General features: G+C 35.6%; 1 protein-coding gene across 1 annotated transcript in view; it reads right to left on the bottom strand.

Annotated features, from left to right (window-relative positions):
• Positions 1-567: 567 nt before the first annotated feature.
• The window catches only part of LOC143037372 (SEC14-like protein 2), a 40,118-nt gene continuing 22,298 nt past the window's right edge, over positions 568-18,387 (bottom strand). Inside the window, exons 2-3 of the mRNA XM_076205510.1 lie at positions 11,000-11,154; positions 568-9,445 (exon numbers count right to left, since the gene is read on the bottom strand). Of these exons, the coding sequence (XP_076061625.1) occupies positions 9,360-9,445; positions 11,000-11,154 (241 nt within the window). The 3' untranslated portion in view covers positions 568-9,359. The remainder of the gene's footprint in view (positions 9,446-10,999; positions 11,155-18,387) is intronic.

Genomic DNA, 18,387 nt, shown 5'->3' with positions numbered 1-18,387 from the left:
ACAAATTTGTATCTATCTTTGGTCCCTGAATCTCCACAAAGTAGCATCCAGCTATGTGCTGAATCTTCTCAAAAGTGGAAGATGAAATTAGTCCCTAGTCCTAGTTAAACAAACTTGAATGATTACGGTAATTTGTGCCTTGAAGAATATGAATTCTCTACTTTCTTAAAACATGTTTCCTCTTTTCCACAGCCTTATTTCATTTCAATAACAGCGAGAAAATCTGTTGCATATTATGTCATTATGACATTCAAATGAGAACTATCACCCAAACAAAAATACCCATAATGATTACCTCATGGTCAACTATTCTATATAGATATTTATCACAATAACAATACTCCTAACTCATATACTATACTAATAATAGTGTATATTTAACTAACTATATCATACAGGGTAGGTGCTATGTATGGGGTCCCATCTCTACATCTCCATTAATGAAACTGATTAAATAAAATCATAGTGTCCCTTATTTCCTCTATTTTGTTTCTTTGACATTTCTATACGGAAAATTACTTCCCAACACCTTTTGGGCATGTATGAAAAGAGAACTGAAACTGGGAAAAAAAAAAAAAAAAAAAAAAAAAAAAAAAAAAAAATTTTGGGTGTGAAAATGGTATATAAGGAAAAAGGAAACAAAGAAGACAGAAAAAGATGAGGAGAAAGGAAATTAAAAATAGCTTATACCAATATAGATGGAATAACTTCAGGAATAAATGAATTAAATGATTACCTGGGCTTAGAAAAACCAGACATAATGGGAATAGTGGAAACTAAATCAAAGTGTACTCCACCACCCGACACTGTGGGACAAGGTTTATACAACTGCTGGACAAATAATAGAAAGGATAATGATAAACAGGGTGGCGGAGTATTAATTTTGACAAATAAAGATTTAAATGTAACAAAAATAACTGAAGGAAAAAATAATGTAGAATCAATTATGATACAAGTTGAAAGCAAACATATGAAGAGTAGAAAATTTGTAGTGGTGTATATGCCCCCCAAAACACAGTCCTGGACAGAAAGTGATCATTCCAAAATATTAGAAGATACAAAATATGAATTAACTAATATACTGAAGGACAGAGGAAATACAGTAATTATAGTTAACTTTAATTCAAAAGAAATATGTTGGGAGGAAATGACAGTGAAGGGTGGAGAGGAACTCAGGGACAATGTCCTGCTCGACATGACCATTGAATACACAATGACTCAGTGGATAAGGGAAAATACCAGATACAGAGGTAGTGAAGAACCATCAAGGCTGGACTTAATACTTATGACAGAGCCTGAAACTGTCGATAAAATTTATTACAAAACTCCAATAGGAAAGAGTAACCAAGTGCTAATAGAATTTGAGTTGAAAGAGCAAATGGATCAAAGCAGAAATGATAAACATAGAATAAGAAGACTAATGTACAACAACAACAAAATTGAGAAACTCAAAAAATTCTTTCGCAACACGAACTGGGAAAAATTCCTAAATGAAGAAACAGGGATGGAATAGAAATGGAATATACTAAAAGAAATTTACAATGAGGGAGTAAATAAATACATACCACAACAAAAAATGGAAAGAACATATAAAAAAGCTGGTACAACAAAAGGTGTAGCGAGGCTAAGGATAAAAGAGACAAAGCTTGAAAGAAATGGAAAAGAGACAAGAAAACAAGCAAATGGCAGATGTACATCAAACTAAGAAATGAGTATGTAAAGATATGCAGAGATGAAAAGAGAAACTATGAAGAAAAAAATAATAATAGAAAAATGCAAGGAAGAACCCAAACTATTTTACAGGTATTTTACATACCTGTAAAATAGTTCTGGCAAACTAAAGAACAAATAAGAAATAGAAAAGCTGCACCAAGGTAAACATGAATATACAGAAGAACTGGAAATGGCTGAAATTATGAACAACCATTTCAAATCAGTATTTACGATAGAAAACTCACCTAACTGTGAGGATATATATATATAGAGAGAGAGATCCCCCTCAATGAAAGAAATAATTGTAACACAAAAATCAGGGACCAAATCAAAACCCTTGACGTCAGAAAATCACATGGTCCAGACGGAATTGCAAATTGGATACTGAAAGAATGCATGGAAGAATTAACAGACAAAATATACAATATTATTAAATTCTCACTTAAAGAAGGAAAAGTGCCACAGGACTGGAAGAATGCTTTGTACCAATTTATAAGGGAGGAAACAAGGAAGACTCATCAAATTGCAGACCGGTCTCCTTGACAAGCACAGTAGCAAAAATTTGCGAAAAGGTAGTCAAAAATAGGTGGGTTAAACATTTGGAAGAAAAACTATACTGAATCCATATCAATTTGGATTCTGACAAGGAAGACCATGTACAACAAACTTGATCTGCTTCTACTCAAGATTAATAGACATAATACAAGAGAGAGATGGCTGGGCAGACTGCCTTTCTGGACCTATAAAAGGCATTTGATAAGGTACCACACAATAAACTAACAAGATAGAATCAATAGGTGGCATCAGAGGAAAATTATTGGACTGGATGAAAGACTTCCTGACTGGGAGAAAAATGAGAGTAATTAGAGAAATTCTCAAATTGGGAAGAAATGATAAGTGGTGTTCCGCAGGGATCAGTACTGGCCCCGATCATGTTTGCTATAAACATAAATGACATGGACAAAGGAGTAGTGTTATATGAATTTCTTTGGAGACTACGTAAAAATACTAAAGAAAGTAAAAATGGAGGATTGCAACTCTTTACAACAAGACTTGGACAAGGCCTGGAAATGGACTCAAAAGTGGGAAGTGAAATTCAATATCAAGAAATGTAGTATAATGGAATTTGGAAAAAGTAAAAACAGAATATCGTGAAGAAGAGGTCAAAAAAGTAAACTCGGAAAAAGACCTTGGAGTGATGATCAGCAAAAACATGACACCAGATAAGCATATTAATAAAATAGTCAGAGAAACCTATAATTTACTGAGGTCAATAAAAGTGGCATTTGCCTATTTGGATGAGGAAATGACAACAAAATTTTAACTACACTAACAAGACCAAAACTCGAGTATGCAGCAACACTATGGACACCCAGTACCAAAAAGAATATAAAGAAGTTAGAAAGAATACAAAGAGCAACAACAAAACTGGCAACAACTCTTTCCAAAATGACATATGAACAAAGACTGTCCAAATTGGAATTACCAACTCTGGAACAAAGAAGGGAAAGAGGAGACTTATTATCTATAGAATTATGAAGGGAATGGAAATCTTAGATAAGAATGACTTATTGAAATGGGACAATGGAAAAACAAGAGGACATAAAAAGACACCTAAAAAAAGATAATTACAGAAGAGATCTGAAAAAAAAAGCTTCCCACACAGAATGATAGATACTTGGAACAAATTGGACAAAGAAACAGTGTGTACAAACACTATTCAAGATTAAAAAAAAACTTGATGCTGAGAGATACAGACGGGTCACCACAAGCATAACTCCCTTCCCGTATAATACAACTAGGTACAACTAGGTAAATTAGTTCAGCCTTAATGGTCTAATACATCACAGGAATATCTGCTGGAGGATGATAATACATTGTTGATAAACATAGTTTTTCACTATGTGAATAAGATGATGATGAAAAGATCACAGACTGCCTGATCCACTTTGGACTGGAATATGCAGCAATGCTGTGGTGTCCTCATGAAATGATGGACATAAACAAGATGAGAATACAAAATACAGCAGCCAACTAAATGGAAAGAATAATGATGTGATCAAATCAAAGAGATTGAAAGCATTGGGCCTGTCATCATTGACAGAAAAATGAGAAAGAGGCGACTTGATAGTAGTGTTCAGGTCATTAAAGGGAGCAAATAAAATTGAAAGAAAGGATTTCATGGTCAAGAATGGGAATTTTTTTTGCAAGGTCATGGGAACAAACTGAGAAAAATCTAAAGTGTATATCTAAAATGCACACAAAAGTCTAAAGAAATGCAGTTTTCTATTCAGATGCACCAACTCCTGCAAAACTTTAGTTGATATAACCCAGGCTAAAGCCATAAGCAAATTCAAACTAGGTAGTCAGAGAAGAAGAGACAGGACTCCATGAGTATAGTTCTATTCCTATATATTACAATTAGGTAAAAACAATTATGGTAGGTACACACAGCTTTTGTACCTCACCATGGTTGTTTAATCTTGTTTGGTAAGGTTGTATGTATGGTGCTGAGTGCATGTGGGGTGTTTGATGTGTTGGACTGGCTGTGGTCGTGAATGTAGTCTGAAACCAGTGTACAGTAATCAGCTCAACCATACTACTTAGGAGCTAGCACTGAATTTAACACTGGTCTAGAGCACCTCTAATATTTGCCATTGCAGATAAAGGTTGGGAAACCACAAAAGTGTGACAAACAATTACCTAGCACTTTCTGAGCATCAAACCCAGACCCCCTATATTTGGACAAAGAACACTACCTGTTATTACACACAGGCTTCCTAATAACAGTAAACACCAATAATTGGAAAAATCACATCATAAGATTGACAGAGGAGTTGTTTAAACTAAACTTATATTTATCATTTTCTTACATAACAGGGGGGTGGAGAGGGTAGGGAGTGGTTATGCATGAATAATAGTTTGATGCAGCCCAAAGGGATCCCCATCTTCTTTTTCTGCATGTGGAGATGGAAAAAAAAGGGGGGGGGGTCGCTGATTAAGTGAGGTGGCTTTGCTGTGAAGTGCTGTTTTGTTGCATTTCTTCTGACCCAGGGCAGGGGGCGGGATACAGGGATGACCCATCATCCATGAGGAGCAAAGATGAGAGGGAAGAAATGGTGGTGGATGGGAGTGGAATGAGTGTAAGTGAAATGGGTGGGAGTGGGTACTTGCCTTTTGACTTGGGTGCCTCCCTTGTAAGGGGAAAAAAGCCCTTGGTATATAGATAGAATACATTTTCAGTTCTTAAGTACAGTACATTCTTATTGCCATAAAAACAAACTAAGAGCAAATTCTAATTACAAATGTCAAACCAAGTTCAAATACTTCAGTCACTAATACAGTACTCTCTCCACTGTAATCATCCTCTGCTATTTTCAGTACATGATTAATACAACACGTGTTCAGAAGAACTGCTTTACTTATGAAATATCTTTATTACAGAACTAAACACAACATCTCTTCTTTAAAACATTAATCTTTGAGCATAAAACAAGGAGAATTTGTTTGAGAATAGTTGCTTCTAGTTTCACCAAGTGGAAAACCTGCAACTCCACAGTGGGTAGCAATGGTGCTCAGAACCTTTCATGGATCTCTCTTGGAAGAAACTTATTCAAAGTTTCTGGTCCATACAGTACCATGGGTATACAACCTTCATTAGATATTGATTTGTTTCATGTAACTGCTTCCTGAGATTAATGAAAATTGTGCCTCCTGGCACATGGTCTTTTTGTGAACATTCTGTGATGAACAGACAGGTGAAAATGTATCTACTTTTGTCAATATAATCTGTTGTACTGTAAATGTGTCATGACTTTTTATGTAATATGATTTGAAATTTACATCCATCTGACCTCAAGAGTTTAATTTATAATTTTCTTTTGCACCACAAAAACTTAGATTTTCTACAATGCAGGTATGTTTAGGGGCAAGTGGAGAATGGTTGTGTGTGGATGATATTTCAATAAAACCTGAAAGGATTTCTCCCCTTCTTATCTATTTTCTGCATAAGGGGATGAGGAGGGAGGGTTGCTGTGTAAGTGAAGTGGCCCTGCTTTGGATGTAGTGTGTCTTGCTGCATTGGTTCTGATCCAGGCAGTGGGCAGGAGACAAGCATGGCTATTTATCCACAAGGAGCTAAAATGAGAGGGTAACAAGGGTGGTGGATGGGTATGGAATGGGTGGTAGTAGGTGTGTGCCTTGACTGGCTACTGTACCTCCCTTATATGGGGAAAGAAGCCCTTGGGATATAGATAGACAGATGTTTAAATCATATAGTTTTCCAATATATAACAAAAATCATCAACAAAGAGCTTCATTATACCTGTACTCAACTTATGTAAGGAAGTTCATATACAAACCCTGCAATAATTACATTTTCCTTCATTAACAAAATTTCTAAATGAATCATAGTCAAACAATTAAAAATATTTTGTACAGACAAAACTAAACTGCAAGTGGCATGATCATAATTATTGCTCCCTCAAGTTTCAGTGACTGGAAACCTATAGCCACAAAGCAGATGGCAACAGTTCTTGACCCTCCTACAGATCTCTGAAAATAATAATTTTTCTGTGTTGTATAACTGTGGGACTGTTTCTATGTCACCAGCTTATATAAGTAGGAGAGCAGTTGCTCAGTGTTAACTTTCCTTAAGTGAAAAATGGAAGAAATATGGTTGAAATTGATAGGAAGAGATCTTGGGTCTGGTCTACAGACAGAGTGCTAGCCTCTCAAGGCAGCACCAGAAGATAGAGGTGAGGTTGTTGACAAACAGAATGTTGATCCCATGTAAAGGGCAGAGAAGAAAAAGTTAATTTCTACAATATGTACAACTCTTACTTATTATATACATATCTAATTTATACTATATATACACATTTGCAGTCAGAAGCTTCAGCTGCACTGATACAAAGGCAAATGGTAACAAGCCATGGGGTAACTGAACTGGTATATAATAGCTCTTCTGTTCTTAAATGTTTACAGTTGAGTTAAGGTCACTTCCTCACACTAGTAATCTCAAAGGAATGTGACAGAAAACTCGTAAGTAAATGAACCATGTAAACCCTAATGATGTTCATCTCTATCAATATAGCACAAAAAGTCTAGTGAATTATACAGCCAAAGTGTATAAATATTTCTATTTTTTAATTGGTTGCAAGGAGACATCAACCTTCCTTGTGCACTACCATGATAACATAACCACTGAAATCTTACTGGGGTCAAGTAAGCATGGGACACCAAGAACATCTCTGTCCTGTTAGACATATATAGTTAAGCATATAGGACGATATATTTTTATGTAGTGATATAGGGTGAGGTTATACTAGAAGTATATACAAGAAGTTTTAAATAGTAACAACACTTGTTGCCTAAAGTTCCAGTGAATGGAATTTTACAGCCCCACAATGACTGGCATCAGTCCTCAGGCCCTCCCATAGATCTATGTGGGAAGACACTTTGGACTGCTGTCTGTGTTCTATTAGTAAGAGACTGATTCCGTTTCACCAGTTGAAAATTCAAGGAGAAAGAGGAGAGGAGTAGTTAGCTGTTGTTAGCTTTCCATATGTGAAAAGGTGGAAGTAATGTATTTGAAGTTGATAGAGATTATGAGCCCAGTCTGGAGATTAAGTATCAGCCCCTTACAGCTGCACCTCCAGATGGAGGGAAGGATGGCGACAGGTTTTGAAAGTGGGTAGCAAGGAAATTATTCACTCTGCTGTCCACTTTGCTGGACCACTACAAACAGGTACCCATCACTGGTTTTAGTTGTAATTATCTAGCCAGAATATTACTTTATGAAAATTATTTACATTTAAATATAAACAATCCTCCTCTGCCATTAATAATTCCATATCCATCTAATTTCTTTAATAAAGTGGTTGCAACTGAAAGTGCTTGTATGTGGTACCACTGCCCTCCACAACACAAAGAAAGACATGTTAAATTCACAGCCTCTTGGAGGCTCACATTAGAACTCCCTTCACTCAAGCTCTCCTTCTTCAACATATTCACAATGTCTTTAAGCCATTAGTCCTGAGTCTTCTTGTTAATGTGCACATAAGAATTTTTTTTTCCCTCTTTGCTGATTCGAGAGAAAAACATATTTCAGATGTATTGCTGTATTTTATGGCTTCCAAGACACACTGATATCAAGGAAGCACCCCAATTTTGACTGGCAAAATTCCAAGAATGAGAGAGAAGAGTAAGGGAGAGAGCTAAACATAAGGCCACAACACATCCAAATACTTCATAGGTTGCTCTTCTTCAACTGACATATATTGAATTAATCTTTTACTCCTATATCAATGGGTTTAGAAAAAAAAGACCATACATCTAAGACTGTACATATTAATGCTGCTTGAGAATGCAAAATATTTCATCATTTCACATGACCACAACAAATATATCTGCAGCAATTCCTCTAATATTTTAATGGCTTCTTTTGCTCAGTTCTTGTTTATGAAACAAATCTTCATTTTCATAGTAACATGTTTACAACCAAGAAAAATATATGCCACTATATTACAATATAGTGAAGTTCCTAAGTTAACACAAAATATTTCACTTTATGACTGAACATGGCCAAAATAAACTTACATTATTATACAAATGGTGACTTGTGTCTTATTAGCATTAATATATATTTTTGTACTCTTCTAAGAATGTGTTTAAAATAATTTCTGTCTTTGTAATGTGCTAATGTTCTTGAGTTAGTGCAAAATCCTGCATTATAACACAACTGAAAATGACTGATATACACTTATAATATTGTGCAAATGGTGTACTGTATTTACCTAGTTGTAAAGTATGGTGTCAGAGCTGTACTCACGAGGCCCTGTCTCTTTATCTCCATTTATCAAACTTTGGCTAAAATTCATTAATGTTGTTAGCCTTACATCCTCTTCTTGTACCACAAACTGATGCATCTATATGGAAAACTGCTTCCTAACATCTTATGGAACAGCTTAAAAGAGGACATAGTCCAGTCTAAACCGCAAATGAATTTAAAACTATCAATAAGCTTGATGGATGAGGAAAAAAGAGAGAGAGAGAGAGAGACAGAGGACTCAATAAGAATAGCTCTCTTCCTGTATACTACAATTAGGTAAATATGTTACTGTATATTCAGGTGGCTAGTATCTGCTACTAAAGAGGATGGTAGACAAAGAATAAAAGCTATAATAAGAGATGTATAGAACATGAATATGAAAGAGAGGCAGAGGCAGAGTTTATGCTTTACATATAAACTTGCCTAAAAACTCACCATGCCACTCTCATGCAGTGGGAAGTGAGAAACCCTTGTTATGGCAAAGTCCTATCAGTTTTTTTTTTTTTTCTTACTTTTTCTCCTCCTTCCTCTTCTTCTGAGGTCGGATTGCTTCCATGCTTGGCTAGGGTTGTTCGGAACCAATGTGACAAAGCTGTCAGTGAGTCCCAGGAATCAAACTCAATACCACCTGTTCGTTAGTCCAAGACAGTATCTACTGGTCTAATGTGCAACCCATATAAATACAAATATCAATCTGGTTTCAATACTGCATAATATAAAAAAAATATTAGTTCTGATTTTGAATCCTGTAGTTTTGTATTTATCTTGGCATTAGTGCACAGAATGAAGAATAGCTCATTTACCAAATACAAGTCTATGATGTTGGAGGTAAAACTTCAATATTGTAGAATAATGTTTTTGATCTCATGTAACTGTACTGGTTGTCAAAGGTAATTATATCTGAAAGAAAAAGAAAATTCTTGGTTATACTGACAGCTAAATGCAAAATAGTTTTAACAAGCTATAATCTTAAAAATAAATAAATAAATAAAACAAATAAATAAATAAAAATAGATAAATAAAACAAATAAATAAATAAAAATAAATAAATAAATAAAATAAAAAAATAATCAGTAACTCAATTTGGACAGTAAAACCTGAATCCATGCATCAAAACACTTCTCCTTTATAAGGTACACACCCACCTTCCATCATCCCATCTCCATTTGTTTTATTTTATATCTTAACTCCTTGTGGATGAAGGGTCATCCCTGCCCCCTACCCACTGCCTGGGTTAGAGGCAATGCAGCAAGACACAGCACATTACATCTATAGCAAGGCCCGACAGCCAAAGCTGGATTATCTACACTGATTCATTTACATGATGACTCCCTCCTCTTCCATTCATGAGTAAATAAAGAAAATGAGAAATTCCTTCAAGTTACATTGCCTATCATCCATTCACAACCATCCTCCACTCACACCTACCTCATGTCCTCTCCCTTCTCTGCCCAACAGACATTCCCCTTTTACCCAAGACTTCCTTCACCCCATCTATCCATCTCATTCTTGGTCTTTCCCTTAAGTTTACTTCATCCACCTTTGCCTTCCACACTTTTTTTGCTAGTCTTTTATCACTCATTCTTTTCACATGCCCAAACCATTCCAGTATTCTTTGATCAATCCTATCTACTGCCTCCTTTTCCAACCCTTACCTCATTTCTCACTATCCATCCTCATATCCCCCATAACACTTCTCCAACTCTTCATCTCACACACATTTAAATTTTTTCTTTCTGTCTCTGTTACATTTCAAATCTTTGTCCCATATAGTGCTGTACGCACAATCACCCCTCATACTTGTATAGCCTTCTCTTTAGAATAATAGAAACTTAGGGTACTAAAACAAAACTAAATATATCTCCTCTCAGTTATAAACAGAATAATTGTAATAGACTGTGAACTTTAAAATTTTTATGGAACTTAATTTGGACAGTAAAAAATGAAATTATCAATATCTAGTACAATAGAACAAAACTAAACACATCTTCCTCTCAGTTATATTAATGACAAAAAATCATATACATATCCAATACAATGATAAAATAAACTGGTAGTCTTCTGACATACTTCTTACTGCTCTTCAGGCTTGATATGATAATATAAAAGAAACATGACCCATGAGCATGGCTTCTTTCCTGAATACTATATACATACATACATACATATACTAAAGGCTTTTTCCCCCCTTACAAGGGAGGTAGCCAAAAAACAAAGGCATAAAAACCATCCCCACCCATTCCATCCCTAATACACACCACTCCCTCTATCCTCCCTCTTATCTTGGTACCTCCTGGATGATGGGTCATCCCTGCATGTTGTCCACTGCCCTGGGTCAGAAGCAGTGTCACAAGACAAGCACATCCACAGCAAGGCTGCTTCATTAAATCGGCGACCCCCCCTCTCCATCCCCTCATACTACAACTGAATGAAAATAAAAATGAAGATACTTACATTTGCCAGGCTCTGTGCAGTACAGACACCCTTCTTCAGTCACAAGCTGTGAATTGACCCTCTGGAAAGGAACTACTACTTCTGGTTCCTCCTGACCAGCACACTGACGTGATACACCAAAGCTAATGTCAAAATCTTCTGTATAGAATTTCCATCTGCAAATGAGTAGATCTACTATTAATGAATGTTGAAACAGAAATTATGTGAAGATTGAAATAATGCCTCATGTTTTTCTTGTCAATAGCCAAATTTCATACCAAAGGTTAAACTAACCACTTTAAGGACAAGTCATACACATATGGTGAGATATCATTATTTTCATAGATCCCTTTGAAGCTTACAAACAAGGAAGAGCTGAAGACTGAGACACTGAAAGTCACACTACAGGTCAGCAAGTCCAGCTTCCCTTTTGCACTACACACAATATAGAATCACAATATATTATAGACAAATAGAATGACCTAGTAGATCTAATTTCTCTGATTTAACTTATTGTACATATATCAATTTTCAAAGCACAACAGGGTGGGTGTACGCTCTGGCTTGACCAACCCTCTTATAAAAGGCTTTTTGATATGTACATGTTTTGCTGAAAACTGACATGGATATGTGACATGAACCATGATCTAGGTTGTTGTTAGACTACTTTGAAAACTATCTGTACTGGGGCACTAAATGCAATCAACAAACATTTTAGAAGAATAGGGGTAAAAACAAAAAGACCGGGTAGATAGGGTTAAGAAAAAAAAAAAAAAAATCATTGGGATGGTTTGGAATATGGTAAGAACGAGGACATACTGGGAAAAAAAAAAGTGTGTTAGACAGGGGTGGATGGAGGTAACTTGAGGGAAAGACCAAGAATGGGATGCATGGATTGGGCAAAAAGGAGGGGAGGGGGGAAGTGTGAGTGGAAAGCAATTGTGAATAGATGAGAAACTGGTATAGTTTATAGGGATATCTTTTTGTCTGCTCTATGATTTCTAGAGTGGATGAGGGATGTGTGTTGCCATGCAATGAGGCAGTGGGAGTGCTAAATCTTGCTGCATTATTTCTAACCCAGCAAAGAGTGTGGAGAGCACAAATGGATGGAGTGAGTATGAGAGGAACAAGAATGAGATGGATGGATGGGATGAAGTGAGTTTTGGATGCACATGAAGAGTCTTTGAGCAGGGAAGAAAGAATGCTAAAGATAGGAGTGAATCCCAAAGGAATATTTTCCTCATCTGTTTCATGATCTATTTTGAGAGGGTGAGGAGAGGTGCCACCATACAGTGAAGTGATAGGGATAAACCGGCTATGACTGTCAGGCCCTCCAGTGGAAGAGCTGTGCCTTGTTGTATTGCTTTAACAAAAGCAGTGTAATAGGGAACAGGGTGACCCTTCATTCTCAAAGCAGAGATAGGAGGGGTGGCTGAACAAGTTTTATTTGTTGTTATTGTTGTTGCCTAGACTGTCTGGCCGGGCAGTCTCATCTCCCTAGAGAATGCCATTGCTGAAATGGGGTTTTCCCACAAACCCTTTATAGAGTGTATATTGTGTTATTGTCGTGTGTGATTGTGTACACTGCAGTCTTCCACAATGTGTTGTAGAGTATGGGGTGAAGTGTTGCATTCCGCACAGTTATCTGCTTATGATATAGGTGTGTACTTTGACTTAACCATCTCCTTTATTTGGGGAAAGCCCTTTGGGTGTGTGTGTGTGTGTGTATTTACCTAGTTGTATTTACCTAGTTGTATTTTACGGGAAGGGGAGCTATGCTCGTGGGGTCCCGTCTTCATATCTCATTCTATCTAAACTATTTTTAAATTCATGTATTGTTTTTGCACACACCACTTTCTCATCTAACTTGTTCCAACTGTCTATTGCTCTGTGAGGAAAGCTGTTCTTTTTCAAATCTCTTCTATAGCTGTCTTTTTTTATTTTCTTTCCGTGTCCTCTTGTATTTCTGTCCTCCCATTTTATCAGATTCTCTCTATCAGTAATTTCTATGCCTTTCATGATTCTGTAAATAGCTATCAAATCTCCTCTCTCTCTTCTTTGCTCTAGTGTCTGTAGTTTAAGTTTTTGTAGTCTCTCTTCATATGATAGTTTTGAGAGTGTTGGTGCCAATTTTGTAATTGCTCTTTGTATTCTTTCAAGTTTTTTTATACATTTTTTTGTACTTGGTGACCATATCGTTGCTGCATATTCCAATCTTGGTCTTATCAGGGTGATTAGGATTTTCCTCACCATTTCTTCATCCAGGTATGTAAATGCAACTTTGATTGTTCTTATTAAATTATAAGTTTCTCCAAAAATCTTATTTATATGTTTCTCAGGTGACATATTATTCATAACAATGACTCCCAGGTCCTTCTCATTTTCTACTCTTTTTATTCCTTCTTCTCCCAAATTATATGATCCTGTTATTCTGTTTTTGCTTTTTCCAAATTCCATTATACTACACTTTTTTGTATTGAACTCCATCTCCCACTTCCTACTCCATTCCTGTACTTTATTTAGATCTCTCTGTAGTGATTCACAATCTTCTTCAGTTTTCATTCTTTTCAGTAGTTTTGCATCATCTGCAAAGAAGCTCATATAGCTTTCAATTCCTTCATCCATATCATTAATATATATAGCAAACATTATTGGGGCCAGAACTGTTCCCTGCGGGACACCGCTTATTACTTCATCCCATTTTGAGTGCTGATCTCTTATCACTACTCTCATTTTTCTTTCTTGCAAAAAGTCTTCCATCCAATTTAGCAATTTACCCTGTATTCCTCCTTCATATTCTAATTTCTTAAGCAACTTCTTATGTGGTACTTTGTCAAAAGCTTTTTTTAGGTCTAGAAATGCACAATCAGCCCATCCATCTCTTTCTTGTATTATATCTATTAGCCTTGAATAGAAACATATTAAATTGGTGACGCATGATCGTCCTTGTCTGAATCCAAATTGCCTTGGATTTAGTACGTTGTTTTTTTCCAAGTATTTTACCCATCTACTTTTGATAATTCTTTCACATATTTTTGCTATTGTACTTGTTAGAGAGACTGGTCTATAGTTGGTAGGTTCTTCTTTATTTCCTCCTTTATATATAGGTACTATATTTGTTTTTTTCCAATCTTCTGGAACTTTTCCTTCTTTCAAGGAACTGTTTAGTATGCTATGTATTTTGTCTGCCAGTTCATTCCTGCATTCTTTCAGAATCCAGTTTGCTATTTCATCTGGCCCATGCGATTTTCTGACATCAAAATTACCCAAGTGTGTTAATATTTCATTCTTTGTTACTTCTATTTCTTCCATAGGGGGGGACTTTCTCTTTCCATTCGTTCTCTTCAGGTTGTATATTTTCCCTTGTAAACACTGATTTAAAATGTTTGTTCATAATTTCTGCCATTTCCATTTCCTCAGTGTATTCAACTCCTCCTTGTCTTAATTTCTCCAAGTCTTGTTTGTTTTTCAGTTTATTGTTTACAAATCTGTAGAATAGTTTTGGTTGATCTTTACACTTTTCTATAACATCTTTTTCATATTTTCTTTTTTCCTCTCTGCACTTTTGTACATATTCATTTCTATAACCAGTATATATTTTCCATTTTTCAGGTCTTCTGTCTTTTTTCCATCTGGTCCAGGCTTTGTCTCTTTTGTCTTTTAACTCCCTACAACTTTTGTTGTACCAGCATTTTACATATTCTTTTTCTTGTTTTTGTCTTGGGACATACTTTTCCACTCCTTTTTTGTAAATTTTTGTCAAGATATTCCATTTCTCTTCTACTGATGTTTCTTCTTTGTATATTTCTTCCCAGTTTTCTTGTTGGAAGAATTCTCTTATTTTATCAAAGTTTGTTTTTTTCATACATCATTCTTCCTTTTCTATATTGTTCATTTCTTTTCATATATTTTTCTTCATTAAGTTCCAGTTCAATCAATATGTGGTCACTTTTACTTATTGGTGTTTTATATTCAATTTTGTCCACTATTCTAGGTTCAGATGTAATTATTAGGTCTAGTCTCGATGGCTCTTCTTCATTTCTATACCTAGTGTTCTCCTGTATCCATTGTGTCATTGAATGGTCAGTAATCATCTCAAGTAGAGCATTTCCCCATGAGTCATCACCACTCTTTACTGTCATTTCTTCCCAGCAGATTTCTTTGCAATTAAAGTCGCCCATCATAACTATTCTTCCTCCGTCTTCCATTATTTTAGTTAATGCTATCTTTGTGTCCTCTAACATACTTTTATGTTCACTCTCCTCCCATGAGGCTGTTTTCGGAGGCACATAATTGATCACAAATTTTCTGCTCTTCTTATCTCGGTCTTCCACTTCTATCATAATCATCTCTACTGTATTCTTTCCATATATGACACCTTTCACGTTTATATCCTTCTTAGTCAGGAACATAACTCCACCCCCTTGTTTTTTCTCTCTGTTTCTAATCCAATAATTGTATGTATCATGTCCTACACTGTTGGGTGGTAGTGGGCCTTTTAATTTTGTTTCTACAATTCCCATTATGTCCGGTTCTTTTTCTTTCAAATAATCATTCAGTTCATTCAATCCTGTTATCAATCCATCTATATTTGTGTAAGACACTCTTAGTTTTCTGCCACTTCCATTGTGTTCTCTGTTTCCCTTATGTTTTTCTTTAGTATGTCAAACTGCTTTATTTTCATGTTCACTACTCTCCAATAGAATCTCTCTTTCTCTGACTCCGTTCTTTCCTCGTTTTTTGCCTTAGCTTCAATTCTTTTCTTCTTTTCTGCCTCTCTTTCCTCCTTATTCATTTCTCTTTTTATCCATACCTTTTTATATTGATCATTTGTTGCTAGTTTCCCTGTCTTGGATAGAATTTTCTCTGCCGTTGTTTGTGACCTGAATTTAATCTTAATTGGTCTGGTCTTATCTGTACTATATTTTCCTAGTCTGAATTTTTCCTCAATTTCCTTTATAATTTCTGGTTCATCTTCCTGGACTAATTTTAATAAACTGCTTACTCTTTCATTTTCCTCCTTGATTCTTGTGGTTCTATCTGGGTTGTGTTTCTCTTCCATTCCTAATATAATTATACATTTCTTTTTGTCAGCTAATTCTCTTACTATATTCTCCTTCTGTCTCATCACTTTAATAACTGAGTCTTCATTATGTTCTTTCAATTGCTGTTTGACTATGTCAGTGAATGAAACCTTATTCCCTTCTTGAGTTATTTTCAATTTTTAACTTCTGTAGCTATTTTCTCTCTATTTTCTTTACTATTCTTCTTCAATTTCTCATTCTCCTCCTTTACATTTCCTAACTGTCTTTTTAGGTCCTCTATTTCTTCAGTTAAGTTTCTGTTAGCCTTCTCTAGTTGTTCCAACCTTTCAATTCTCTGGAAAATGGAGTCCTACATTACCTAACTTACGTTCCAAGTCCTCGATCACCTTATCAACTCTCTCCTCTAGTCTTATCAGTCGGGGGGGGGGGGGTTGTGTACCCCACCCTCTTTAAATCCCTGGAACATATTCTCCTCACCTTCTTCTGTATTGCTCCTCTCTATACTTCTAATCTTTACATTTTTATTAGACATTTGATCCTCGCTAAGTCTTTTGTTTACCTTTCGCTTGTCTGGCTGGGCAAAGTCTACTCCCTCCTCATTTCCTTCCATTTCCCTCAGTAATCCCTCCCCTTCTCCTCTTTCCCTACGACCCACTACTCCACGAGCAATTTCCCCCACCCTGCAAAAACACTAGGCACTTCTCTTTGCGTTTGGGATCCACAGACTTCACTTTTCTTCAGAACGTCTTCTAAGCCGTCCATTCACTGAAGTGTGTGTGTGTGTATTTAACCCTAGTTGTTTTTACCTAGTTTGTATTTTTAAACTGGGAAGGGGAGCTATGCTCGTGAGGTCCCGTCTTTCATATCTCATTTTATCTAAACTATTTTTAAATTCAATGTATTGTTTTTGCACACACCATCTTTCTCATCTAACTTGTTCCAACTGTCCTATTGCTCTGTGAGGAAAGCCTGTTTCTTTTTTCAAATCTCTTCCTATAGTTGTCTTTTTTTTATTTTCTTTCCGTGTCCTCTTGTATTTCTGTCATCCCATTTTAACCAGATTCTCTCTATCAAGTAATTTCTATGCCTTTCATGATTCCTGTAAATAGCTATCCAAATCTCCTCTCTCTCTTCTTTGCTCTAGTGTCTGTTAGTTTTAAGTTTTTTATGTAGTCTCCCTCTTCATATGATATTTTTGAGAGTTGTTGGTGCCAAGTTTTTAGTAATTGCTCTTTAGTATTCATTTACAAGTTTTTTTATACATTTTTTTGTACTGTGGTGACCATATTGTTGCTGCATATTCCAATCTTGGTCCATATCCAGGGTGACTAGGATTTTCCTGCACCATTTCTTCATCCAGGTAATGTAAATGCCACTTTGATTGTTCTATATTAAATTATAAGTTTTCTCCAAAAATCTTATTTATATGTTTCTCAAGTGTGACATATTATACATAACAATGACTCCCAGGATCCCTCTCATTTTCTACTCTTTTTTATTCCTTCTTCTCCTAAATTAATATGATCCTGTTATTCTGTTTTTGCTTTTTCCAAATTCCATTATACTACACTTTTTTGTATTGAACTCCATCTCACCACCATTCCTACTTCCATTCTTGTACTTTATTTAGGATCTCTCTGTAGTGATTTCACAATCTTCTTCAGTTTTTTCACTCATTTTCAGTAATTTTGCAATCATCTTGCAAAGAAGCTCATATAGCTTTTCAATTCCTTCATCCATATCATTAATATATATAAGGCAAACATTATTGGGGGCAGAACTTGTTTCCCTGCGGGAACACCGCTTATTACTCTCATTCCATTTTGAGGGCTGATCTCTTAATCACTAACTCGCATTTTTTCCTTTCTTTCTTGCAAAAAGTCTTCCATCCAATTTAGCAATTTTACCTTGTATTCCCTCCTTCATAATTCTAATTTCTTAAGCAACTTCTTAATGTGGGACTTTGTCAAAAGCTTTTTTTTAGGTCCTAGAAATGCACAATCAGCCCATCCATGCTCTTTCTTGTATTAATATCTATTAGCCTTTGAATAGAAACATATTAAATTGGTGACGCATGATCGTATCCTTGTCTGAATCCAAAATTGCCTTGTGATTTAGATACGTTGTTTTTTTCCAAGTATTTTACCCATCTACTTTTGATAATTCTTTCACATATTTTTGCTATTGTGTACTTGTTTAGAGAGACTGGTCTATAGTTGTTGGTAGGTTCTTCTTTATTTCCCTCCTTTATATATACGGTACTATATTTTGCTTTTTTCACAATCTTCTGGGAACTTTACCTTCTTTTAAGGAACATGCTTATTATGCTATGTTATTATTGTCTGCCAGTTCATTCCTGCATTC

This window comes from Oratosquilla oratoria, chromosome 22, assembly GCF_046742065.1.
Source record: "Oratosquilla oratoria isolate Oo_2021 chromosome 22, ASM4674206v1, whole genome shotgun sequence".
NCBI lineage: Eukaryota > Metazoa > Arthropoda > Malacostraca > Stomatopoda > Squillidae > Oratosquilla > Oratosquilla oratoria.
This window is presented reverse-complemented; position numbering and strand designations above follow the sequence as displayed.